Source organism: Brassica napus, chromosome A3 (genome assembly GCF_020379485.1).
Source record: "Brassica napus cultivar Da-Ae chromosome A3, Da-Ae, whole genome shotgun sequence".
In the NCBI taxonomy this organism is placed as follows: Eukaryota; Viridiplantae; Streptophyta; class Magnoliopsida; order Brassicales; family Brassicaceae; genus Brassica; species Brassica napus.
This window is the reverse complement of record NC_063436.1, coordinates 8,237,754-8,264,672: the sequence shown is the minus strand read 5'-3', so window position 1 is coordinate 8,264,672 and position 26,919 is coordinate 8,237,754. Positions and strand designations below refer to the sequence as shown.

General features: G+C 37.0%; 6 protein-coding genes across 7 annotated transcripts; all 6 read right to left on the bottom strand.

The window, feature by feature from the left end:
- Positions 1-189: 189 nt before the first annotated feature.
- Positions 190-5,562, bottom strand: LOC106441803. Its single transcript, XM_048765250.1, has 5 exons — positions 4,510-5,562; positions 3,467-4,410; positions 2,810-3,401; positions 2,050-2,747; positions 190-1,937 (listed from the first exon to the last, which is right to left on the bottom strand). Exons 1-5 carry the CDS (start codon positions 4,893-4,895, stop codon positions 190-192), a joined length of 4,368 nt encoding a protein of 1,455 aa, XP_048621207.1. The 5' UTR covers positions 4,896-5,562.
- A 1,501-nt stretch (positions 5,563-7,063) lies between these two features.
- On the bottom strand, positions 7,064-9,348 carry LOC111202248 (replication protein A 70 kDa DNA-binding subunit C-like). Its single transcript, XM_022694792.2, has 10 exons — positions 9,220-9,348; positions 8,879-9,143; positions 8,692-8,791; positions 8,473-8,597; positions 8,297-8,381; positions 8,102-8,231; positions 7,820-8,013; positions 7,589-7,712; positions 7,299-7,514; positions 7,064-7,219 (listed from the first exon to the last, which is right to left on the bottom strand). Exons 1-10 carry the CDS (start codon positions 9,346-9,348, stop codon positions 7,064-7,066), a joined length of 1,524 nt encoding a protein of 507 aa, XP_022550513.2.
- A 1,165-nt stretch (positions 9,349-10,513) lies between these two features.
- Positions 10,514-11,260, bottom strand: LOC111214577. Its single transcript, XM_022717542.2, has 3 exons — positions 11,037-11,260; positions 10,758-10,952; positions 10,514-10,678 (listed from the first exon to the last, which is right to left on the bottom strand). Exons 1-3 carry the CDS (start codon positions 11,190-11,192, stop codon positions 10,514-10,516), a joined length of 516 nt encoding a protein of 171 aa, XP_022573263.2. The 5' UTR covers positions 11,193-11,260.
- A 48-nt stretch (positions 11,261-11,308) lies between these two features.
- On the bottom strand, positions 11,309-13,282 carry LOC106437820 (pentatricopeptide repeat-containing protein At2g34370, mitochondrial). Its single transcript, XM_013878809.3, has one exon. It carries the CDS (start codon positions 13,280-13,282, stop codon positions 11,840-11,842), a length of 1,443 nt encoding a protein of 480 aa, XP_013734263.1. The 3' UTR covers positions 11,309-11,839.
- A 120-nt stretch (positions 13,283-13,402) lies between these two features.
- On the bottom strand, positions 13,403-18,577 carry LOC106437819 (protein DETOXIFICATION 16). Of its 2 annotated transcripts, none has more exons than XM_013878805.3 (9): positions 18,105-18,577; positions 16,503-17,047; positions 16,052-16,138; positions 15,886-15,942; positions 15,604-15,771; positions 14,185-14,255; positions 13,902-14,020; positions 13,723-13,809; positions 13,403-13,600 (listed from the first exon to the last, which is right to left on the bottom strand). In XM_013878805.3, the coding sequence occupies exons 1-9, from the start codon at positions 18,351-18,353 to the stop codon at positions 13,526-13,528; spliced, it is 1,458 nt and encodes a 485-aa protein (XP_013734259.1). In that variant the 5' UTR covers positions 18,354-18,577; the 3' UTR covers positions 13,403-13,525. The 2 variants fall into 2 exon arrangements, with proteins under 2 accessions (XP_013734259.1, XP_048631226.1); XM_048775269.1 differs by having other exon boundaries at positions 13,403-13,680; positions 13,770-13,809.
- Positions 18,578-19,918: 1,341 nt separating this feature from the next.
- On the bottom strand, positions 19,919-26,596 carry LOC106437818 (RRP12-like protein). Its single transcript, XM_013878804.3, has 18 exons — positions 26,399-26,596; positions 25,141-26,217; positions 24,767-25,024; positions 24,572-24,663; positions 23,857-24,066; positions 23,381-23,782; positions 23,109-23,284; positions 22,936-23,029; positions 22,760-22,816; positions 22,370-22,498; positions 22,183-22,251; positions 21,988-22,101; positions 21,714-21,875; positions 21,489-21,617; positions 21,138-21,239; positions 20,976-21,055; positions 20,748-20,888; positions 19,919-20,674 (listed from the first exon to the last, which is right to left on the bottom strand). Exons 2-18 carry the CDS (start codon positions 26,171-26,173, stop codon positions 20,086-20,088), a joined length of 3,837 nt encoding a protein of 1,278 aa, XP_013734258.2. The 5' UTR covers positions 26,174-26,217; positions 26,399-26,596; the 3' UTR covers positions 19,919-20,085.
- Positions 26,597-26,919: the final 323 nt, after the last annotated feature.

Here is a 26,919-nt window from a genome sequence, read left to right as displayed (position 1 = left end):
GAACATAAACAATATAAATATAAAAATCACTTTCTGGTTGCGCACAAGTAAGAGATACCCTTACATCCCAACGATTCTCAATGCATCATCTGAACCTGCATGCCTCAAAAACAGTTGCGAGGGTTAAATTTTTAAAATATCTACAACAGCAGAAAAACTTAAACATAATCAGAATGCGAGAATACCTTATCACTCAGACTCTTCAAGGTTATTAAAAACCTCTTTGAAAACAACATTAGTAGTTTTCTGTTTAGCTTTACCATCTTTGTCGACAATCAAAATTTTCAGTCCTTTCTTTGATGTGACCCTTGAAACAGCCACGTATAGCTGTCCATGTGAAAACACAGGTCTTGGTAGAAATAAACCAACTTCAGATAGTGATTGTCCTTGACTTTTGTTAATAGTTATTGCGAAAGCCACAGCCAAAGGTAATTGCCTTCTACGCATTTTAAAAGGCAATCTTGTGTCTGATGGAGTGATCAACAATCTAGGAATATATACTGTATTTCCGACCTTCTCTCCAGTAATGATTTTAGCTTTAACCATAAAATCCATAAGTTGAGTGATCTGTAGTCTTGTTCCATTCATTAACCCAGCTGCAGGATTTATGTTTCTTAAAACCATAACAGGACATCCGACCTTGAGCCTAAGACTATGGTTTGGCAAACCAGAAACCTTTATTTTGTTGAGAAAATCAGGACCCAGAGCTTCATCATTGAATGAAATTTTGTCAATTGGATCAATACTATCTGCGCTGGTATATATCTTTTTTTCTCCTGCAAAATTACAAAACACTTGATTAGTACACAAATATGAATATAAGTCAGCTAATAAATCGATAGCAATATTTATAAAATTACCATCAAGCTTATCCAACATGTAATCATTGACCATATTAACATCTTCATTGGTAGGACATAGAATAGCTCTTTCTTGGAAGAATCTTGGATCTTTGTTTTCTTGTAAGGATAAATAATCACCATACACGGCTTTGCTGATAGCGTCTATAGGATCTTCAGAGTTGGTAATCAAAAACTCTTGAGGGATTTCGATCTCAGCTTCGCCATCATTAGGCTCTGCGAGTTTGCCTTCACCCACTTTTAATATCCAATCTGAGAAGTCCTTAAGATCATTTGCCTCTTCAGTTGTCAAACAACCAGATAGCAACCGCATGTTCTTTGTGAGTTTTAGAACTTTACAGTGCTCCCATAGATAAGAAGAATTCAATGTTGCCAAAACAATGTCTGCCCTACCACCTCCATTTATTACTGGTAGAACCTGTCTAAAATCACCTCCAAAAACAACAACTTTTCCACCAAAAGGTCTGTTTCTGTGTTTCCCAACAATATCAGTCAGACTTCTATCCAATGCTTCAAAACAATGCTTGTTCATCATAGGTGCTTCATCCCATATAATGAGCGATGCTTCTTTTACTAAATTAGCTTGATCTGTTCCATGAGCAAGCGCACATGATGAAAACTCATCAGGATTAAGAGGTATCCCAAATCTAGAATGAGCTGTCCTACCACCAGGTAACAACAACGAAGCAATTCCACTCGATGCAACATTAAGAACAATATCGCCTTTAGATCTAATAGCTGCTGATAGTAATTTCCAAAGGAAAGTTTTACCAGTCCCACCAAATCCATAAACAAAAAAAGTCCCTCCTGTTCCTTTAGTCACAGCATCAAGAATCTCATCAAATATTCTCCTTTGTTCTTCTGTCATCTTTGGAACATCTCTCTCAAGGGTTTCCAACAACACTTCGCGCGAATAGCTACGCTCATCCAGTATAAGAACATTTGAATCGTTAATACTTGATTTTGGAACCTTTGGCATATTAGTAAATCTCTCAAGTGAATCCCCGTTGTGTCTCAAAAGCTTTTCAATCTCTTGTAAAGCATAGTTTTGCTTCTCCTCATCACTCAACACAAGTCCTAGAAAAAGAAACAGAAACTGTTAAACACCTCTGCCACCTCAAGACATAAATAATCTCTACATATATATATTTATAGAAATTTTATATAATTTTTCACAGTAAAGAATAACCTGGTCTTTTGAAATATATTCTCCGGTTATATTCAATATCCTCCGACAGACACTCCCACGTGTGTTCCCAAACATTCTCTGGTGATGCTAAACTATCATTATTAAGCATCATAGCAAAACACTGTCGTAAATCACTTGCAGAGCTATCATAACTTCTCCTCAACAAATCATCAATATACTCGTGATCATCGTCTAATAAGCCACGTGCACAACATGCTTCTTTGTAACTCTCGTAAAGAACACCTTCAAATGTCTTTATATCCTCATAACTGGTAGGACCTCTTACAATGTTCAACAACACGCGGAGATAATATGAATCTTCTTGTTTACGTGGAGCATAATTAATCCTGCCAAGACTAAATCCTCTTTTCCTTCTTTTGAATTTCTTCAACTTCTTATCGTATGTAAAGAAGTTCGGTATTTCCGCATATGTGAGGGTTTTCGCAAGTGAATCAATCTTACACAACTCAAACCATGCTAAGAACATTGTATTCTCAATGAGCTTACGACTAACCACGGCTTCCATCTTATCTTTACCTTTGAATATAACATGTTGTTTTCCAGGAAGATGAAAACTAAGCTTCTCGACTGCAGTAGATCGATAATGAATTGGAAAACCGAAAGTTCTCCAGGCACCTTCACAGGCAGAAACATATCTACAACAAACAAAAAAATTGTTAACACACGCTATATATTTGTTCACATTTATATATATATTGACTCGGGTATTTCTTTTATGAAATGGAATCATGTTTACTACCTGCAGTCAAAGAAATCTTTGAATTCGTCTTTTATTTTCTCCACACTTCCATCAAGACTTCCCAATTGGTTTGTAACAACATGGTCAGGAGGTTCCACAGCCACAGTGACACGATCTTGACCTTTATTAATATACTTAAATAAGTATTTAATTGAGCCGGCTTGGTTGCACCATTCAACATTTATGTGAGCTCGGTAACGAAGAGAAAGTTCCTTATTGTAAGGAATAACCCATTGATTATCACATTTCACACCACTCTTCTCGACATAATTTTCCACTTGTTCACGCCTTCTATATACAGGAAACCCATCTTTATTAACGGTAGTCCTTTCAGCATATGGTTTTGGATATCCCTTAGAACACAATCCATTCTCAATGCATGGAGAATTCATATTCGCAGCTCCACATGGTCCATGCATCATCATGTCTTTAACAACTTCATAAAGATTAGGCTCTGTTGTTTTATCAGGGATTTCCGCAGAAATAATCTTGTCTATGTCATCTGTGGTGGGAAGCTTGTAGTCAGAATGCATGAACAGAAGAATGTGTGCATGAGGTAGACCACGTTTCTGAAACTCTATTGTGTACATAGCTGTAAAAAAAATTATTAGTAAGTATGAAAAGTTAAATAGATTAGATATATAAACATTAACTCACATGAGACTGTCTTCCCAAGAATGTGCTTCTTAGTTAAATCATCCATCAACGATTCAAGTTTCATTTTGAAAATCCGACAAATAACTTCTGGTCTGTCTTCTGGCTTCAAGTTTCTTGTCTTAAGGAATCTGGTGAGCTCTGGCCATTTAGGATTGCACGTAAAGGTGATGAAAAGGTCAGGAAATCCGAAATGCTTACAAATGGTCATAGCATCCAAATAATTGTTCTTCATGTATCTAGGACCACCAGTGAAAGAAGCTGGCAACACAAATTCTGTCCCTTGTTCATTCATATTAGTCCTCCCAGCATTTTCAGACTCTTTAATAGAGTCAAAACTGTCAGATCGCAAAGACGACTGATTCAACTTAAGATAGCGTAGACGATTAGACTCTATAGTGGTGTAGGCATCAACCAAAAACTGTTGAAATAGACGTCGAGCATGAAGGAGATGTCCCGACTCATTCTTGCGTTCGTGAAGACGATATGCAAAGAACTGCCTCATACTAATTGTAGCTTTCTTCTGTTTCTTGGTAGCTTCAGTAACACCTTTCTTAATCCCAAGCCTGAAACCATCTTCTCCATATGTGAACAGTAGAGGATACTGGAGTGCTAGATAGGATGCATGAATTTCATTAATTCTCATAAGCTTTCCTGAATGTTGTTGAAGCACTATATCTCTTTTATCCATATCAAGATTAAAATCGCCAGGAATTAATGCAGCCACTTCAGATGCCATAGGTGCGTTATAGGTTCTTCCATCAGTGAGCCTATCACTAATAATCCTCATGTGAAATGCATCTTCAGGATTTGTATCAAATCGTTCTCTGGCAGACCTAAACTGCTTAACATAGGGATTCACTTCATTCAACATCTTCATCAAAACCTCAATGATTTCTTCCTTCAAAGTATCAGCTTTTTTTACTTTTACACTCATGCTACTCTTGCTGTAAAATACAACAAAAAAAACCCAAATGTTAGAATGCTGAACAAATCAGAGGTCGCATATCATAATATAACAAACTGTTCAAAGCATCAATGGTTACCTCAAACAATTGGCTCTGTTTTTCACTTCATTTTCAGTGTCAGCTATGTATAGCTGTCCAAATTTGGCTGTCTTACCATCTGGTGGTCTCAAACTCCCAAGTAGATGGTAATTTTCTCCGTGCAACTGAAACATATCTGGACCAACACCTTTCTTCACGGATCTTTCAACTTTTCCTCCAAGCGAAGTAAATGAGAAAACCATATTATAAGTTCTGAGATTTTTCTGAAAATGTTTGCTTAACTTGTCATCTCCCATCATTAACTTTTTCAGTACTTCTGGTGGTTCTTTTAGAAGGGGCAGCACAACTTGACCTTGCCCACAACATAAAGTAAAAGAAGGAGTATGTGTATTCCTGCGCCTGTTAATCCGTTCTCCATACCACATAATAGCACCACAATGGGAACATGTGTATGATGGATCACCCTCATCTATATAATCTGCATATGTTAAAAACGACAATATACTTTTAATATTATAGCAAATACAATCATAATGAAATTCACATGCAAATTGAATATATCATATACCTCTTGATTTACATATAGAACTCTTTCTAAGAGGTTTAGTTTTTCTTTTGACTTCCTGCCTAAATGGATATGTTATGTTTGCGTTAGATACATCTACGCCGAGATCATCATTTTCAGAGTCTGTAGTTTCTTGTGAGCTAACATCAAACTCTAGGTCAGCATCAATTTCCTCAATTATTCCTGTACAATGAAAATAGGTACAAAAACGTTAGGACAAAGAGGTACAAATTCTGTAACATCAATACTATTAAAACACATATGAAAACAAATCACCTTCAATATCAACATCACAATCATTCATTTCTTCTAGATCATCTTCAATATGATCATCGTGTAGTTGGTCTATATTGGGAATGTCATATCCAACTGATATTTTGTTCTGTCGTTGCTTCCTCTTGTTTGGTACATGTGTGGTGTTTGTCTCTGTTGACCTCTGATCTTTAGCTACACAATTTTGTAAAAATTATAAAAAACACTACCAAAAACATTCTTTTGTTTAGAAACATGTACTTCATTTTTCAAACTATTTGTTTAGATTTAGATACATATACATTCTTACATGACAAAACAGTAAAACAACTTCTCTTCTCTGTAGTTTTTGTAGACTGGTTTGAGTCCAGAGACACACCTGCAATCATGTATATTATTAAATAAGATCATGTAAAATTTTAGGTTTATTAAATAGACTTACCGAGCACACGTCTACGTTTATAACTTGGAGTTTTTGGTGTCCTTGTACACAGACCTTCTTGAGCATTATCAACTTCACTGAAATGTGTTTCACTGAAATTAGTAATGTCCCTGAGAACTGGTATTTTCTTCCTTCGCTGTAGACACTTCTGTAGTGTTTTATTTTCTGCTGAGCTTTTATCTTTAGCTACACATAGAACAAAACATTAGATATAACACTACCAAAAGGTTTATAATATTCACTCTCTTAGCCGATATTCTCCTGTGTACATATTTCTGCTTACATGATAAAGATGTCAAACAGCTTCTTTGCAAAGGCGTATTTTGATTCTGGTTTGACACCAAATCAACACCTGAAACGAAGAGAATGATAAGAAGATCAGTGCTTATTTAACATATCATTATTTTGAAGATGAAAACCACGTTTTAATAAATCATTACCGAGAACACATCTGCGTTTGCAAGTTGGGGTTTTTGGTGTGCTGATATTCTGGCCTTCTCGCACATTATTATACTTAGAAATAGGTCGTAGATCCAGATCATGAAAAATTCTTTTAAAAACAGAACAGATAGCAACAGATGGTTGGATATTCCTCTGGTCTATGGTCTGGTTTCCTGACAGCGATTGTTGTTTCAAACCTGTGTTATCATTCTCCTTGTAAGAGATTTCTTTCGAAATCTGTCTTTTTCTTTTCATAGTTCGGTTGCCTCAGGAAAAGAAAACCCTTACTATGTTTTATGGACTGCAGAAATGAGGATTTAGGATGATCTTAAATATTAAATTTCTAGCAGAAAGATAGTTGTTAGTTAATTCCTTTTGTGTGTCACTTATGGTAACAGAATATATTTGATAGAATCTTTATTACACATCGTTTTTTAATTATTTTTTAAGTCAGTAAAATTGAATCCTGTTTAGTTATATTTGACAAAGCTCTGTGTCATTCACGTTTCTTAGATAACGTTTTTTTTAAATGATTTCTATAGGATCACTTGGAATGGAAGTTGCAAGTCCGAGAAAAGGGATGTTGTTACATAGACAGCATTGTTTTACTAACGGCATAAACAGGTATTTTCGAATAAACTTTTGGTTGTGTAGTTATCGTAGTGTACAATAAGATATAGAGTGTTACATGCTAAGTTTCTGGTTAGGTAAATATAGTAAGGACAATTTGACATCATAAGTCATAAAAAAACATAGTTTATTGAACTAAAATAGTTGTAATAAGATAAATAATAAAAACAAAATGATATGCGGAAATAACTGGGAAATTCAAAACAAAAGCATGAAAAAACCAAAACAAACAACTGGCCATATGTAAGGTAGTCCTCACATAACTAATCTTCCTTAATCTTCTCCACCTTGATGCTCTGAGCACGAAGCTTCTTAGATGTAGAATTCATGTCACTAAGCTCAGCATCTCCTTCCTTACGCTTGGAGAAAGGTGTTGAAACATCTGATGAACTCTCTATGTTATAATCAATCAAACGCACCTAATAATAATAAAAATTATTAGGATACCAAGATGCATATACAAATAATAGTTAGGATGGGTAATAATAATCTCCAGACCTCGCCGGTTGAGAGTGTAGATGAATTGGTCTCAATCAGAGATACTGGTTCTGAAAGTGATTCTATTCTATGAATGTGATCTCCAGACCAGACCTCAGAGACCTTAAAGGTATCAGAACCGTTGGCTACATTATCATTTGCGATGGAAATACCAAAACAAAAGGATTTTCCAACACAGTTTTTGATTGGAATAGGCAGAATATTTGGGTCTTCGATCTGTAAATCTCAAAATTACTATCAAAATTATACTTAAAGTAATAAAATAAATATCTCCAATAAACATTTGTTACCTCAGCATATGACCCATCCCAAAGTGTGTCAGCTTTTTCACCAATAATAGTTTTAGCTACAGTGTCAAGTAACATTAACTGGCATGACCCTGTGTCATCTTTCACAAACAGATGAAGCTTATACCTGCAGGTTTAGGAAATGTCAAACCATTATATTGAATGTTAGTAATTTTCAAGTAAGTCACGGCTGATAAACAATGAGAAAATAATATAATAATCTTGGGTGATTACTTGGGTGAGACATCAGTTGTGTTTGCACGACACACATCACAATAGAATACTGGCTTCTCAGATTCAACCATCTTACCACCGCCCTTCCTACCAACTCTGGTCGTACGTCGATTGTGCCTGTTACATCCAAAATAGAACCAACCCCAATCCGTGTCTATGGCTTCTATTGTACAGACGATTTTGCAGCTCTCAGCCTAAATGGTTACACAAAAGATTTTTGTAAACATATAATAATAGGATAGACTAACACTATGGAAAATATTTAATTGTTTGTTAAGTTACCTCAACAGCAAGATATATCTCAGAAATACACTTAATGTCAACCTCATTCCAGTCATCAACTACTTGCTTGATAACCTTATTTTCATCACTGCTACCCAAAAGAGCTAAGGGAAGATCAGTTTGCAACATCCTGAAATTCAACATAGTTTCTTTTAGTATAAATATTATACGCATAAACAATTTAAATCAACTTACTTCTGTCTAAAGTCAATAGCTTCCTCCATGATTGGGTTAAGCATCAAAACTGAAGAATCAAAAGCGTTGGTGATTTGCACTTCACCTATATATTTCTCAGAAGGTTGGAAACGATTAACAAATTGGTTAGATAAATAGAATGAGTGTAAACTCGATTTAAATAATTATGTGTATACCTCTAAAATTACTGATTTTGGCAAAGCGGATCAAGCATACAATAGGTTCATCTTTTGATTCTTCCACATGCGATTCAATTTGCTCAGCGTATGGTCCCCATAAGCAACATACCAGTTCATTCCCACTATATTTGGTAATCAGCAAAACACAGAAAATTTGTAGGAGACATCAGAATAGTGTCAAAACCATTAGCGCGGAAATAAATACAAAATTAATACCTAGTATCACGCAAACGAAAGTTTACTCTCTTCCTGTTTTCACCAGTTTTCAATTGACAGATAGCTACTTCTCCAAGATCTACCACTTGGCCCATAACATCTGTTTAAGCAACATAATAAATTCAAATAACTATAAAGTGCTACACACAAAATAGAAAGTAAAGTGAGGATCGTTTTTGGTGCATACCAATCAGAAAAAATGTTTTGAGCTTTCCTGTTACAATTTCCTCGTAACTTGCTAGAGAGAGGAACTGATTTTCATCACGATAATCAGTAGGTTTTATCTTGGTATCTCCAATGACGGTGAGTTTGTATTGAAATTTTGATGGTCTATATTGACCTCCAGCAGCTGAAATCTTAAAGTTTTCAAGCTCTCTCCATTCTCCCAGCTGTATATCGCGTTGTACACGATACATCAGAGTTCTTTTGCATGAGGCATGAATTTTTTGACCCTGCAAAAACGTAGTATTAGATTCAATATAATTTGGGATGCCTTAATTAAATTAATTATAAACCTTATGATCTTACCGTTTCGTCAGCGAAGATGCACTCAAGAGATTCGCCCCCATAATCAGTCTTTGTTTTCCATGTATGAAGAAGCTTGAGTCGAATTCGCCATTCCTCTTTAAAAGGCTTGAGATCATTGATAAGAACCATTTTTCTTGAGGCAGACATGTTTGTTTTATGAGATGTGTGTGGATGTTAAAGCCGTCTTGGATTCGGTATATATAGATAAGTGAATAATTTAGGTCAAGAGGAGTTATGGACTGGTTAGATTTAGTGCGTATATTCTCTGATTTTATAATTGATCTGTTGTAAATATTATAGGATTTGTTGTAAATATTGTTAAATAGGTTGCCCGAAATTATGGTAACTAATTTAGTTTTAATCCGAACTAAATTATGAGACAATGTAATCTACAGCAAAAAGATATGCACCTTGGTATTCACGTTTACTTAGGTAACATCTTTTGTAAATCAAATATTTTGAGAAGATATAGAACTGATTTAGAAATATGGTTATAATTGCTTGCAAGGAGTTATTGCGTGGTTAGATTTTATGCGTATATTCTCTGCTTTAAATATGTTAACTAATTCCTATATTTTGTAAATATTATGAGAGTGGTATTTTAATATTGTTATATATGTTGACGCAGATCATGGTAACTAATTACGAAGGCAGCGGACGGAAATTATGAGGCAAGGTAATCTCAAGCAAAAAGATATGTTACTTGGAGAAAAATATAACGTGGAAAGAAAGGTTAGAATTAAATAATGATCATTAAATTAGTCAATCAAATCTTTAGAAATATATAGGACTGATTTATAAAATATGGTTATATAATCTCGCGAAAGTTATGGTAACCATCCGAAGATATGAGACATGATAAGGATATTTACAGAGTCTGGTTATGAAATATCCAAAATTATATGATTACACATTAAATAAAGACGATCACATAAACAATATTGACTTACATTGGTGCTAAATAAGTGAAGGGTTTATACTATGAATTAAACAATCTCACTTGATTTAACAAATATTTTTAAATGAGCATCGGAATTGGAATATGGGTAGAAAGAATAGATCTGAAGTTTTAGGAGGTATTAACCATCGTAGTGAGAGTGTTCCACGTTAAGTTGCTGGTTAGGTAATTCTCTATTAGACTATTGATTATTGGCAAAACACATGCTTTTTCATTAAAAATGTGATTCAAAGTAAAGTAATGAAAAACAAAGCGAAAATAATAAAGAAAATGGAAATTCAAAAACCAACATGAAACAAAACCAAAATAACAAACTAAGCATATGTAGGGTAACCCTCACATAACTAATCTTATTTTTTCTTCTCCATTGATATTCATAGCACATAACTTGTTGGATGTAGAATTTATGTCATTAAGATCACCATCTCTTTCCTTGCGCTTAGAGAAAGATGCTGAAACATCTTCAGATGAACTCTCAGTGTGTTGATCAACCAAACGAACCTAAGAACGGATCAAACGTTTAGCTCCAAACAATCTCATTCATATATTGTGTACTTCTATAATATAACCATATTCATACCTCGCAGGTAGTTAGAGTGGAACTGGTGACAATGGAATTCGCTGTGATGGACATCTTGTATAGATGCCTAGTTGGTCTGTATATCCCGGTTGCTGGGTAAACCAAGAAATTCTCGAGGAACTTCCATTGATCAACCTGTAAGTTCTTAACACGGCCAAGGAAGGCACTCTTACAGGTACAATGTATCTCAGATCCCTACAATAACAATTAGAACTACATTGGTTAGTCGTTGGCAACACAAAATTCTAGAAAACAAATAGATTCAAACAAAAAACATACCATCCTATCTTCAAGTATGAACTCGAAAGTGTCTTCTCCAGAATAGTTTGAATGTTGTGTCCACGAATGAAGAACTTTCACTTCAACCTTCCAAGTAGTTTTATATGGTTTGAGATTGTTCAACATAGTGATTTCGCTGTTTGTAACCATAGCCATAGTAAGTTAAAAAGAAAAGGTCGCCGACTGCTAATAAGAACCTAACAGAACTTTTATAATTGTTTTTTTTTGTGGTGAGGTGTGGAGAAATCTAGATTATATAGGTAGGTGATTAATCTAGGTTATAAGGTTAGCTAAACCATATCGTTTAGAAGATAAATGGGCCACGAGAATTTGCAATTTTTATAAAGGTTTATGCTTGTTTTAAAATATACGAACAGTAATTAAACCTGTAGCCAAACAATATTCACTTAATATACTATCCATATTGCCAAACAATCTCAATGTGTACTTCAACTTTAATAATATAGATGTTCTCATGGAAGGTTGACCCATCACAATCAGATGTAACTATGGTTCAACAACATAACTTTGCTACATTAGTATCATCTCTTTTAAGTATTTTATTATCTTTTTTTTTTGTCATCAACTAGAATGTATTCTATTATCTTCTTTTGCGTTTCCATAAGAATATCTCTGGAAGTCATTTTTGATTTGTGAATTGAAATATTGAAATTGAACTTATTTCTAACCGATGTAATATACCAATGTGATCTAGGAAAAGAACATTCAGTCTATATTCTAGAAATTCTCTCAAAACATATAAGAAATGAAAGACGGAAGAAAAATCTCTAAGCTGAGTAAAATCACCAGTAATCTTTGCATGAGCAGACCCCGTTTTTGAAATGATGGAATCGTTTGGAACCTCGTGTCACCAGTTCTCTCCCTGTTATCAATGTCAACATCTTACATGTCTCATGTCCATCCTGACAGATACGCATACTTTGCAAAACACATACACGACCACGAGGCTTTGTGTTAAGGAAGCTGTGAGCAAAGGCTAGCTTGTCGCTTCTAAAAAGAAGTTGTTCCTCTTTATCCTCGTCTTCAGCTCCATCAATATTAACCAACCTAATCCAAGGGACAAAACCCATCTCTAACATATGCACTTTCAAACTCTTCAGTAGAGGAACAGTTTCACTACACTCTAGTTTTGAAGTGTCTCCTGCTTTAAACTCATGCACACGCCCAGTCTTTTTAGAGTATAGTCTCCTTTTCAATGCTCTCATCATCTCCTTCGTGGAGTCTGATGCTTTCTCCGCTACAAGACCTTCGTTGTTCATCCTTGTGGCATCAAGTTTCTTCACTAACTCAGCTAACCTATCTCCCAGCTCTACATCCCCATGAACCCAACAAAGATTCATCAGCGTTTCCCACACTTCAACGCTTGGCTCGACCGTCATTGTCTCAACGAACTCCAATGCCTCTTCTAAATGACCACATGCTGCTAACATCTCCGTTAAGCTCACGTAATCTTCCATGGAGGGGATGATCCCATAGTCTTTGTACATAGATTCAAAATGTAGCAACCCTTCGTTACTGTCCCCTAGCGAAGCACACACAAAGAAGACCGCTTTGAATATCTCCTTGTCGGGTTTGTTCCCTTCCTTCTTGAACCGTGTAAACATATCAATCGCGAGCTCACCGTCTCCGTTCTTAGATAAGGCTCTCATCATAACGCACCAAGTCTCTGAGTTTCTCTCAGACATCTCGTTGAATACGTTTAACGCGTCTTCAGTGGAGTCACAATCACAATACATTTTGAGTATCGTGTTGTGAGATGCAACATCTAAAGGAGTAGAAACCGAACCATTGATGAAGTCATGAACAACCTTAGCTTCTTCTAAAACCGCTGTTTCGCCACATAGTTTGGCTAACCCTAGAAGCCTAGGCAAGTCCACAACATAGTCTTTATCTTTCAAGATCTGGACAGCTTTCACGGCTTCTAATACTCTCCCTTCTTCACATAGAGCATCTAAAGTCTCAACCGTTATAGATCCATGATCATCACTAGCATGGGAAGAAACTCTTCTACATTGAACGAATACTTGACTCTGCTGCCATGTGGGTCGTGTGAAGACGTCTCTGAGAGACGAAGTGATGATCTTTGTGTTAAGATCATGAGACTGGCCTCGAGAACGATCATGAGACTGGCCTCGAGAACTGAAGCAACGGCTTGAGATCTGCGTCCCCCACCTAAAGTAGGGTTTTGAAAATCTTAGGATTCGGCTGCAGGTTATTCTCATCATTGCAATATTAATGATTCAGAAACCCTGAGAACAAAGCGACGGCTTTTGCAAATACAACGAACTTTGTAAAAGCCCTAGAAAGTAATAAATTATCACATGTGAAAAGCTCATAAGGGATCATTAGCAAACAGAAATATAACACACTCTATTTATTTTTATTTTCTTATATTTTGTTACAAAATATGATATAATGGTCCCAACTTATATAGGGTTTCTCAGATATAGCATATTCCATTTTAGCTCTCAGAATACAATAATTGGCTCATTCTCGGCTGCATGATCCTTGGCACCTTCAGCTCTGCTTGTAGCTTTCTTGACCTATGGGTTACATAAACCAAGAATCACTAAAAACGTCACAAGTCACATCCCAAAGGCATAGTAACGTACTCACAAAACATCTGTGTATAGAATAAAAATAATATTAGTACAGCTTTTTATACCTCTTCTTCCCAATTTGTGAAAAAGGTGATGACGGAAAGAGATGCACCTTGGATGACGAGTGCACATATGATTCCCAGCCAAAGCCCCTTTTTATATTTACATTTTTATAATATATGGTTAACCTTGAAATTGTTTGATCAAAAAGAAGAGAGAATTTTAATTGGTTTATTGAATTTACCCGACCACCGAGGTGAAAGTGGAAACCAAGTAACAAGCCCAACGGGACTCCCACAAAATAATATGATCCAAGATTGACAAAAGCTCCTATCTTCTGCCATCCACATCCTCTAGCAACCCCTTTTACAACAAACCAAAAAATTCAGCATGACAAATATGTTATTAACCGGTCTAAACCAAATTCCAAAACAGGAATGATGCTTGTAGTTGTAGGATGGTGTTTGCCTTTACTTGCAAACAAAAAAACTTTAACGTACAAAAAGTTTTTGAGTGGAGAATATAACCTGAAAAAACACTTTGGACGCTGTCTAGTAAGTGGCCTATGGCGAGAATCGGCATCATCGAGGCTACATATGTGACTACTTTTTTTTTTTTTTTTTTGATAAATATGTGAATATCATTAAAATGAAGCTAATTTGTACAAACAAAGAGTTATGCTGTCAAGCCTAATGATGCCCAAAAAAAGATAAAAAACATCAACAGACTTCCAAGTTAGGATTTAATATCACTAACTAACAATCAAGAATGCTTTAGCCAAACTTGCATTAGACCTCTAAATTTCCTTCGCTCTTTCCTTGCAAGGATTGAGTTCCGGATTAGCCTGTCCAGGTCTTTGAAGATCCTTTGAGGCGTAGAGGAAGTTGCGTTATGAAGACGGTTATTACGCTCTGACCAAAGCTTGTATATAGTTGCTTGTGCAGCAAGCCGACGGAGCGTTGTGGGGCAGGTAGAGTCCGATGAACTAAGCCAGTCACCAAAAGCTGTCCAAGTATGGAACAGAGTAGGCCGATAGCCTAGACGTTTGGTTATGAGGTGCCACACTTGTTCACTGAAACTACATCTGAGAAATAAATGGTCCCTTGTCTCAACACATCCAACACAAAGGAGGCAGGATGCATCAATACCTGGATCCCAAGTAGCAAGCCTTGCGCGAGTAGGCAACCTGTCCTGCTGAGTAACCCACATATGAAAGGCGTGGCGTGGAATGTGGCCCTTGAACCAGACTAAAGGAGCCCAAACAGCTTGTTCACCTCTATTCCTTATGGCTTCCCATGTAAGACTGGTGGTGAACTTTGCTAAGCTGAGATCATTAACACACCATTTATAAACATCAGGAGCAAGGGATCGGGCTGGTAGAGGCAACGTGCAGAGTAAGATCTGAAGTTGCTCTGCTTTAGGTGATCTAGCAGGCCGTAGAAGCCAACCTTCATTAGGACAAATTTCTCTAATCTTGGCATGAAGAGGGACACCAATATGCTGAGGACCATTATAACCAAAGAACTTGATCAAAGGACCTAAGGGCAGCCAGTTATCGAACCAGAAACTGGCCGAAGTTCCATTTCCCACTTCACACCTTATGAAACGTTCAGATAAAGGTCGGAGGTGAAGGATGGATTTCCAAATCCAAGAGCGCTGTTTTTCCGCATCGATGCTCCAAATGCTTTCGCCTTTTAGCCTATTTGTTTTTGTCCAAGAAGCCCACAAGGATTCATCTTCGCAGTGAAGCAGCCATATCAGCTTGAGAGAAAGAGTCTGGTTCCAAGTAGTAAGATCTCTCAAACCTAAGCCCCCCTCTGATTGAGGTAAACATACTGACTTCCAAGAGATTTTAGCTTTAGACCTACTAGTAATGTTACCATTCCAAAGAAACCTTGAGCAAAGGGATTCAATTGCCTTTATGCAGCCTTTGGGTAAGATGAAATGTGACTACTTTCGGGTCACTACTGTATGCAAATCCCCATATCTTCCTTATCAGTATCATAACCGAACCAACTAGTGTACTCTCTAAGATTGCAATGCTCAAGACCACACGAACCGCACGCTTAGCCACTTTTGCGTTCCCCGCACCTAACTCATTTGACACCCTTGTGCTGCGGATTGCAAAGGAAAATTAATGATAATAAAGTTATGGTTATGTTGAATCTTGATGCAGCAAAGTAATGAAAGAGTCCTTCCATTATTGGTTATACTGGTGTAATACTGACCTTGCCGCGCCACCTAGGCCAAATGGGATCATCCAGATTGTTCCTGATGTATTAAGGCTGCAAAAAAGGATTATTACTAATTCAGTCATAACCATATAAATAACTAAATTTGTTCTGAAGATATATGAGGAAGAGACAACAGTTAAAAACAGACATTAATACTTACCAAATTGATAGGACAGAAGTTTCTAAAACTGGGTTCGGAAGAAGTCCTGAAGAGAGAACCAAAAGTTCAAAGGACCACATCTCTAAGCTGCTCAAACGACATAACCTCAAATAAATATGATTCCAATGGCCTAATGAAGCGTATATTCATGGACTTGTAAATCCATGTGAAATCTAACATTATTCTTTTTATATGAATTTAAATTTATTTTGAAATCATGTGTTATTGGTTTAATGATTTATAATTCATAATCCAAATCATGTGTTATTTATTCATACAAATTTACTAATGGATCTGATTTTACCATGGATTTGAGTGAGTTGAGAAATTCATAATAACAGAAGGAAAACTTTATCAAATCTCACTAGTTTTATCACATAAATCTATTTTATACTTGTTTCTCACGTCACCCCGATAAATAATTAGCGTAAGCATTTTTTTTTGGACTTACCAAACCATAAGTGCAGAGGGAATAGCTAGTTTCATAAAAGGTATGATATCGCGTAGAGCCTCCTTAGAGAAACCAGTCCAGGTCAGTGAGCAAGAAGGCGAAAACTTGACATAACATGCCAAGAGAATGACATTAAGCCAATACGAGATCGAATTGGCCACAGCAGCTCCTCTAAACCCTAAACCAGATTTCAACACCAAGACCCAACAGAGGATCACATGAAGACAAGTGGTGACTCCAGAACATAAAACCACGGGGAACACATTGTTCTGCGCCTGCAAAAACCTGTTGATACATTGAAGAAGACCATAGGCGAAGATGCTAGGGATCATGAACTTGGCGTAGGAGCCAGAGAGGTATGCAATGGATTTGTCTAGGCCGAAGAAGACAAGGAAATGCTCTGTGTTGGCCCATACGATGGAGAGAGGAATAGAGTAGAGTGTAAGAACAAACATTGCTCTTTGCATCTGTATGCCTAACATTCCGTACATTTTTGCTCCGTATGACTGGCCACAAACTGTGTCCAAAGCACTTGCTGTTCCCATCTGTTCAAAGGTGAATAGTTTTCTTATGATTTGATTTCTTGCTTCACAAGTAAGCGTCAACGCAATTGTCGCTATTATTCGGATTTGAATTTGGAAGATCGAATATCATTCACTTTCAGTGTTACATGTGGGGTATAACAAAAGAAGAAAGCATTTCAATTATATGAAAATGACAGAAATGTTTTTGTTCGTGTAGCTATTGGATAGTTGCATCAAAGAATCAAATATGCATACGCAACTTGTAAATTCAGACATGGTGGCGTTGTCAAAAAAAAATCAGACAAGGTGGCTTGACAATTGCATTTAGCTGATTTTATATCCTTTATCACTATTTTGGTTCTCATTTCGATATATATTCTTGTTTTATTAATAATCACGTGTGTATTGATCGGTTTGGGGTCTGGAGCTAGATATGGTTTAGATTTTGGTGATCAGATCAAAATCACGGGTGGTCACGGGTGAACAGACTTGGTCTGGAACTTGATAACGTTAGCCAACTTAAGCGGCCTGACTCATCTAAAAATATTTTGAACCTATTTGTTACCTAATTAAATACTTTATCCTTTTGATAATGTGTTGTTTACACATTAAAAATTATTACATTTTTATTTTATCTCTAATTGTTTCACAAAGAGAGTTTTTATGTTTTTTATGCAAAAATTGTAAATTTCAAAAAACAATTGAATTACTAATGGTTAAAAGTACTTAGAAATTGATAATTGCAAAAATTTCCATTTATAATATTGATTAATGTGTTTTTAATAAGTATAAAAACACTCAAAAATCTATTTTTAAATAATGGAAGTACTATATGCATTAAAAATGTAGAAGGATAATTAGAATAAAGCAAAATTTTTTTTAAAAAAAAAGACATTTAGTATGGAACGAATGATTTAGTTAGTCTTATTCTTAAGCATTGCTAAATATAGTATCATTAAATGCATGTGGACTACAGGAATATTCGATGTGTTATGAAAAACAATTTTGTTGTGTCAGGATTGAACGGTTAGATATGGCTAGCACGAGATGGGATTCATAAAGAAAACATAAAACTGACCAGGAAGCTGAAGCCGGTGACGGAGGCGAAGGAGGTAGCAACGGAGGCGGCGGAGAGAGGAAGAGAGCCAAGATGTCCGACGAACATGACTGAGATTACTTGCAGACAAAACTGAAGAAGACTCACTGCGATGAGTGGACCCGCAAGCCATAGCTGTTTCTTCACTTCTACCTTTATACCACTACTGCTACTCTTCTCGTTTTCTCCGATGAGAGGCCATGACAACATCTCGTCTCTCTCCGACTGCATTATTGCTTTGTTGCAAAGAATGTCGAGTCTAGCTAGAAAGAAAACAGAAGTACTAGTTTCTCTGATCCCTGTCTTATTTTTTTCGGTTTTGTATTTTGTTTGGTATCTCTACTGGTGTGTGTATTAGGCTGTGTTTTATATATATTCTCTGAAGGTTTATAATATAAACTTTATATAGACAGATATATTTGACTATGTGTGTATGTGACTAGTGTCTCTAGTACAGTGGAAACCTCCACAGAAAGTTATAGGGAGATGAGCCTATCTCCATGTGTATCGGTGCCTTGGTGGAATCTTTTTAACTGTGCAGTTTCAAATTTATTTCTAAGCCTTACTAAAAATATCAACAGTATATCTCAATGTGTATCGGCGCATTGGTGGAATCTTTTTAGCAGTGCAGTTTCAAATTATTTTTGACAATTATTTCTAAGCCTTATTAAAAAATATCAACCATATATTTAAAATCACGATATATATTTTTAAAATTTAATATATATGTTCAAATATTTCTTGAAAATTATAGATCTTAAATTTAAAAGTAATTAAATTTTAAAGTTTTAGGCATTATGTTTTTAATTTAACAATCAAAATGGTATTTGACCGTTCCATTTTCATATGCAAAAATATACTATTTCTAATATCAATCAAATTAAATTAAGTCATTAACGACAACCTAGGATCGTTTTTAGAATTTTTTTTGTATTTTTTGAAAAGGAATTATTATTGATAATACTAAAAGTCAAATTATTCATTGATGATTTAATTATTGGAAGTAACATGCCAATGTATATATATATGCACACGTGTTTCTATATTGCATGCAGTTAATCTTGTGTGTTCTGCCAATGTACGACGAAACACAATATAAAACATGTTCGGACTAGGGTATTGGCTGCCATTACTTCGGCAGATGAGTGTTCAAGTTTTTTACATTTCATTTGAACCAAAAAAAATCAATCAAGGACTCTATGTAATATTCGTTCTCATCGATAACATAAAAGAGATACATAACAATCTTAGATTTTGGCATGATACTAGTACTTCAAAAAGATAATGACTATGTTCATTGGTCAAGGTCGCTTTCACTACAGCAAATGCATGTGGAAGAAAAAGTTAGTGACAAGTGTTTGCTTTTGTCGGCTGAAGATTCGAGGAACGGCTCCGGTCAATGTATTTTTATTCCCCTAATTTAGCATTCCCATTCGGAAAGGAATATGTGTTTAATTTACCAGTTAGTCTAATGTGTTGCACATTTCACATGCGTAATAGTTTAGTCAAATGAAGGGGAAAAGATAGGATCAAAGAAACAGTTCCTATATAACTAATTTCAATCAAAACGTATGGCATAAACGTTAATAGCCAAATGTAACACAGTTTTGTTCTATAATAAAATCTGCACAATCAGTGTATCAATGCTGTTTAAACCAGTCTTTGTTATAGAACAAAACTGTGCGACATTTTCAGTTGTCGTGATTACTTTTTTTTTGGTTATTTTCTACTAGAACTAATGACATGATGGTCTCATTATGCTCTGCTTGAAATGGTATCAAATGGCAAAAAGTAAAAACAATCTGAAACCTAAGTCGATAGTATCAACTCTGAGATTTTCACTAGCTGTCACACTAGTAAATGGACAATCAAGCCACATGTTTCAGCAATCAAGACTGTGGAATAAAAATACAATCCCTCTTCTAATATCTTAAACATAGTGAGAAGCTTACCGCCCCCTTGTTCACTTGCTTTTCTTCTTCCCAGCCGATTTCTTCTGACCACTCCTCTTGAATTTTTGGAACTTAGTCGCAGCAAGTGCTTCCGCACTGCTCTTGCCTTCCAACCTCTTTGTCAGCTTAACCACGCTAGACATACCTCTGACCGCAACCGCACGCTGATCCGGTCTACGGCTCATCATCTTGCGGTCAAGTGGCCAATACGCATACGGTTCAAGCTTATCTTTCCTCTTGAGATCCCCACTCGCCTTTTTGCTTGCATACTCTTTGCCTGTGTAAGCGTACCCCGACTCTGATGTCTTCATCCGCTTCTGGTTCTTCTTGGATGTGTTTGCAGAGAAACGGCTACCTTTGCTGCTCTTGGCATCAGAATCTGGATCAGAGATCTCCTTCCTTTTACCTCTCCCTCCTTCTTGGATGATTAGCCGTCCTTCCTCGTCAAACTCTGCTTCTTCATCTGAGTCAGCTTTCCGTTTGTTGCGAAGCTCACTTGATCGAAGAGCTGATCTTGTTTTGTATCGATCCATTAAGTCAAGCGGTTCATCATCTGACTCATTAACTTCAAGATGACTCTGCCTCTGACTTTTCTTTGATCTGTAATACGTCGCCATCAGGTTCTGTAATGTATATACCAAAGCACAGAGACCAAGATTATATAATAACCAACCTCAAAGCAGATGCTTTAGATTTCAACAAAGAGGAAGCCTTGCTGCGGCCATGCGTCTCCCCATCCATGTACTCTCCATCGCTGTCCTCGTCTTCATCATCAAAATCAGAAAATATCTTGGTATCATTCCACCGGCTGACCCTGTAAGACAAATCAAGAACATGCATTACTTAACCACTCAAAACTTCTATGAGATTATTTATCTGTCAACTGAGTTGGAAAAGGTACTTTGATGAAGTTTCTTTTGAATGCTGTGATCTACTCATCTCAGAGGCAGCTGCATATTTTTTCTCTTTACGTTCCTTGACCTGAGATAAACCAAGGAAATATTTATGGCATGCATAACCCAGATACTAAAATCTAGACAACTGAAAAAACATGTTAGCAAACCTTTCGGATGTTTGTCAGGAGCTTCATATGTTCTTCAGGCATCACAGACTTAACAGCCTCCGTGCCACATTTCTTGATTAGCATCTCCAATAGAAGCCTCACCTATTTTACCAAACATTACTCTTTAGGAAAGGACAAGAGTCCGCCAAAAAATATACTAATATCTATATGTATGCTTGCCGCTAAACAACAAAATTAATGTCCTGGCAAGAGCTCAGCATGTGCAAGTGTGTTCGTCTGTGTGTGTGTGAAAGAAGGCAAAGTGGCGAAAATGACAAAATTCAAACTCTAGGAACATGTTATCTTGGGCATTTTGCGTTAAAAAGGAATAAGAAAGAGTGGTAAACATACCTTCGCTTTGAAAAGGTTTTTGGTTCCTTCCGGCCATTTCAGTAAGCCTTCGACCATGCTCTTTAAGTTTGCGTGTAGTCCTTCAACGGGTGACTTAGCCACCAACACCTTCAATAATCCTAAATTTGCCTGTTTTCCAGAACAAATTGGTTGTAGATTTCAGAAAATGCAACTCACAGTAACATAAAGTTGTGGCCTGTTGTAAAGGGAAGATAGAGAACTAACCTTTGTGATCTCCTTATTTCTCCTTTGGAGGAGAAGAAATGTTGAAGGAAGCAAATTGTAAGCACTAGCAATGAGATCGGAGAACTCATATGTCAAACGAGCTACTCCCTTAACAGCAGCACTAATCATCTGAGGTTTTTCTCCAGCCAAGCAACCAACCACCTGTGACAGTTTATAGCAGAGGTGAACAAAACCAAACTTGACGCAAAAAAAAAAAAAACAAAGATCCTGAAAAAAATGTTGCAGTGACTTATTAGGATTAGATTAAACATACCAAATTGAAGTAACCATGTAATTTCTCATTGTCTCCACCATTTTCCTCGTCTGCATATGCATGCCCAATCTGAACAAGTACGTCATATGCTCTGCTTCTTGTTTTTTTATTCACCTGCAGAAACAGCAGCGACTTGAATAATGATTCTTGCACAATAATAGTTCGACACAAACAGTTTCAAGCGATGTTTAGTACCTCTTTTAAAGCAAGTATAACTTCGGGTAGAAATGACGAAACAATGTCCTTTCTCGCCTTCAAATCATCCTGTACGGGGAAAAATCATGAGCATCTAAACGAGAAACTAAATGTAGTTCTAAAATTAAAACCTACATCTCTAACGTATTGCCAGAAACACATAAAGCTAAAAGGTTTAGATTCTTACAGTCTTTGATGCATGAGCCAACAGGAAGTACAAACAATCAAGTTTATGGCGCTTGGCAGAGACGTGGCATATATTGTGCATCAGCTCAAGCAACTCCTCGAGGTGTTTTGAAACAAATCCATCAGAACTCTGGCAACAGAAACATTTGTATCACCGACGTTAGTCTATATATACATATTTAAAAAGGGAACGCTAAAGCTTAACGGTTTTCATAAAGAAACAGGGGTTATAACCTATTGTTACTCATCTACTATCTAACATCAAGCAAGCAAACATATAATATACTGATGGCGTATGAACCGCATCCTAGCAACGAAATTTAGATGCTTAAGCGAGAATAAAATAAGTCAGCTAGGCAGTAATGAAATCTTAAGGCAAAGGAAGCAATACCTTCAAGATAACTGAAAGAACTTTGTACGCTTTCTTTTGAATTTGGCCCTTGGGATCCTGCAGTTTAAGATTCACATCAGCATATACCACTCATCCAATCAATTAACCAAACTCATCTTCATGTAGTAGAAGGCTAAATCACAGCCACATCCAGAACAACAAATCAGTTTACAAACCTGCATTGCAGGCTTCAGAGAACTGAACACGGTATCTACTTCTTGACCATCCAAACCAGGTAAAAGAGAAACTAGCAGATCAAACAACCTTGCCCTGAATAAATACAGATTATAGGGTCAACTTTGGCTCAGTTGCAACTAGTAAACAGAAATACAAGTAGAAGTACCAGTACCTAAGGTTGGAAGAAGAATTTTTGTCTGCGGTATTATCCACGTCCATCCCACTAGCAGAGCTTTCATCTTGTGCAATAGCAGTTTTAGTAGCCTCTAAAAGCTCTCGCAGTGTCTTGAAAAGTAGCTTTGAAACAGTCTTTTTCTCCGCAATGGACGCCAAGTTCCCTATCGCAGACTGAATGAAAAACAACCAAAATATTATATTCCAACAGATAATAATTTTTCTGATGGATCCCTCTCTAGTAACCAGCCATTTAGAGTTGTTAGTTACCTGAAGAGAACCGCCATCATCTTTGCCAGACTCATGAAATATCCTTGATAAAACATCCAATAACTTAGGAGCACACGACCGCAGAACTTTCAAATTAGCTGTCGCAATGTCTGAATTATAACGAGCACTAGCTCGTACCATAGCAGGACTAGCATCACTGACAGGCATTTCTTTACCCTCCACAACTTCCTTATTTTGTTGAATTAGGATATTCAAACTGGCGCATATAATTCCTCGAGTTTCAGCCTGTGATTGAAGAGCTCCACACAGTATTCGCCCCAGATCCGCAAAACTCTCCGCTGTATCCACAGGATAGTTGCAAAATGAAGGTAACATAGCCCATAATGAATATACGAGAGAGTCCACACTCCTAGATGCTGAAGTAAGACCTTGTAGCTTGAGCTGCCATCACAAACAATTAGCAGCATTAGCGAGAAACAAGGACAAAATCAAACTACGGGAAAAAACTAAATTACCTGTTGAGCTTTCTGGCTCATTGTTTCGATCATTCTAGAAATATACTCTGTGAAGAAACTTAGCCGCCCTCCCACTGTATACTGCTTCAGGATTGGGAAGAGCCAAACGTTGACCTCAGACAGATCACTCGCCTCAAGGTTCAAACGCACGATGTTTAAAAATGTTTCAGGTCCCATAGCACCAAGAGCTGATCCTACACACTCATGCAACTGGAGAACGCCAACAAAGATAACATCAGTCAAACAAACAGTCCCAAAGACGTGACTACAATAAGAAAGGTCTAACACATTTACATGTTGCTCTCATCTTTATATCGTAGTTAACTAAAAATGAGAGCATTCTCACGTTACGAGTTCTGTATAGATATTTTGTATATCGAATTTCTGTACCAACAGCATAAGAGCTATCACCACTAAGTCAATACAGAACAAAAAAGATCAAGCATTTTGAGACTTTACAGAAAAGTTAACACAGCCCAATATCTATTGACCTGGTTGCATATGCTTACAGCTTTTCATTTCCTTCCACAACTTACCATATAGGCGAACTATTAGGTAAAAAAAAAGTATTGTATTTTTGTTAAGATATACTTAGGGCCAATGATGAAGCCACGTTAACAGATCATAAAGGACATAACTATCTCAACTACTTTTACTGTAATCTAGAACCCCAGCAAATAGTCATTAGGCTCCAGGACTAGAATAGTAGAATTACCTGCTTCGTATAAGGAAAGTCTTCATCAGGTAAATCTTTCATATCTGATAAGTCCTCCAGGGTCTTCCTCATAAAGTATGAAGCATCTTCACCTGAAAATTGCGTGAGAGGATTAGCACATGAACAACTACTAGAAAATAAAAGAAAAAACTTCAACACAAGAGAAGTGACAAGACAGAGAATAGCAAAAGTTACCTAATTTATCGAACATGGTAGAAACTACTTGAAAAGCCATGTCCCAGACTGCATGGTACTTGTAATCAAGCAAGCTTTCAACTGTCACACACAGTTTTTCAATGACTGTTGGACTAGACTTCCTTGCCTCCAAGTTTGAATTCCGTATTCCGTTGATGCTTTCTCTGATCAAACTCTCATCGATGCACGAGTTTATCAAACTCTTCAACGCATCTGTTGCTGCAAAGATTGCCTCCTCGTGTTCAGATGCGATAATATCTGCCAAGCACAAAGATCATGTCAACAGTAAGATAAACCGCATTGGCAAAGTAAGCAGTATCTCTCAGCAATTCTGAAATCAAAAGAAGCAACAAGGAGCAGATACAACAGCATACCTTTCAGACCATTGAACACACCAGGAAGTTTAACCACGCAAATATCTCTGTTAAGGTTAAAAGCCCTCATCATCCCAACTTTCAGCAAACGTGCTGTAGAGGTCATAGCATCAGCAGACGTTTCAGGCGCCGAGAACAGAACAGCAGCATGATACAACACTTCCACCAGCGCCTCAACCGGAACCTCCGAGGCTGGGTTGAGACAAAGCGCATTCAAAGAGTCTATCACCGGCCTTGCAATGAACGCATCACGCGTGATCAGCAGTATCTTAAACCCATCAATCACGGTAGCAATATGCTTTTTCGACATCAAGGCCAAACACTCTTTTAAAGCGCTGAGGATGTAGAGCACTTGCTGTGCTCCTTCAGCAGAACGCGCTTCCGATTTATGAGCAAGGTCTAAATATTTTTGGAACAGTTCCGCTATAGTTCCACTGAGCGATTGCCATGCCTTGGTACCAGAGGACTTCACCAGGACATCACGGAGACAGGAGCTCGCTAGCTTTCTTACCTTTCCATCTGAATGAGTAACGAAGTTCAGCAAAATGCTGTAGGACTCAGAGACTTCGTTCGCTGTCATTGACTCAACGGTAGTGAGGAGATGAACCAAACACTTCAAAGCCGAAACCAAGCACTCAGGACTTGCTGATCTCAGACGCAGGACGCTGAGGACGAGACGCAAAGCTAAGCCGTTCCTCTTCAGTACTCCGGCTGAGACTTTAGGGAACACAAGGGAGAGGATGACAACGTGTGGCTGGACGACATCCAGAGATGGCTCAGAATCTGCAGACAAGAGGCTGTCTAGGGAACTACACGTGGCGGCGAAGTAAGCCACAGGTGTTTGACTGTGGTTACCTTCCGCTAGAGTCTTTGATAGCTCCTCGATGACAGCGGATAGATGTTTATGGTCTGGTCGTTTTGACTGAGATAAGCGAGAGAGCATGAACTCCCCAAAGTCTTGGGAAACAGGCAGGTCTGGTTCTGAGTGTGTGAGGTACATGTTGGTTTCAACGTCAAGGCACAATGGCTCCATAACTAGGTTCTGTCTCCTTCCAAAAGTAAGCAGCTTCCGAGATTCTGATGAGATGGGCAACAATAAAAAGCAAAACTTTCAATGCAATATCTAATTAAAGCTGAAAGCAAAGAGATTGAAGCTGAATGGGTTCAAGAAAAGTAATAAAGCTTCGAACTTTAGAGTGAAACCAAACAAAGAGAGAAACAGAAAGAAGAAGAGAATCATGTTGGTCGAGTTTCTTACCTGAGTAGAGTGGAGGAGAAGATCCTTTTTGGAGCTTGTTGGCTTGAAGATTGATGGATGACTGCACAAGTCTGAAGATGGCGGCAATGAAACAACAACAAAGCCTTCTTTTAGGGTTTTCTCTCTGACGAAAATCAATCCAGGGTTTAAGATTTTATTATTGTTAAGCGGTAAGAGGATCGCGGTTCACCGGTCAAACCGACCGATACGGTATACGTTTCTAAATAAAAAAATTTAGCAATTAAACTCGTCCGATGAATCGTAAAAAAAAAAATCTTCAGCTAAAAACTCTACAAAATATATTTCTCAATTTTAATTCCATTAATGCATATTACCATTTGTCTAAAATATCGTGATAGAATATACCACATGTTAATGGTTTATAAATTGAGAGTTTGTAGTATTTCAAAAAAAAAAAAAAAATTGAGAGTTTGTAATATTGAACACTTAATTGACCGGTTTTTCTTTCAATTGTTGAAGAGTTCTGTCACTAAAAATCATTAAATATTTTATTTTTTATT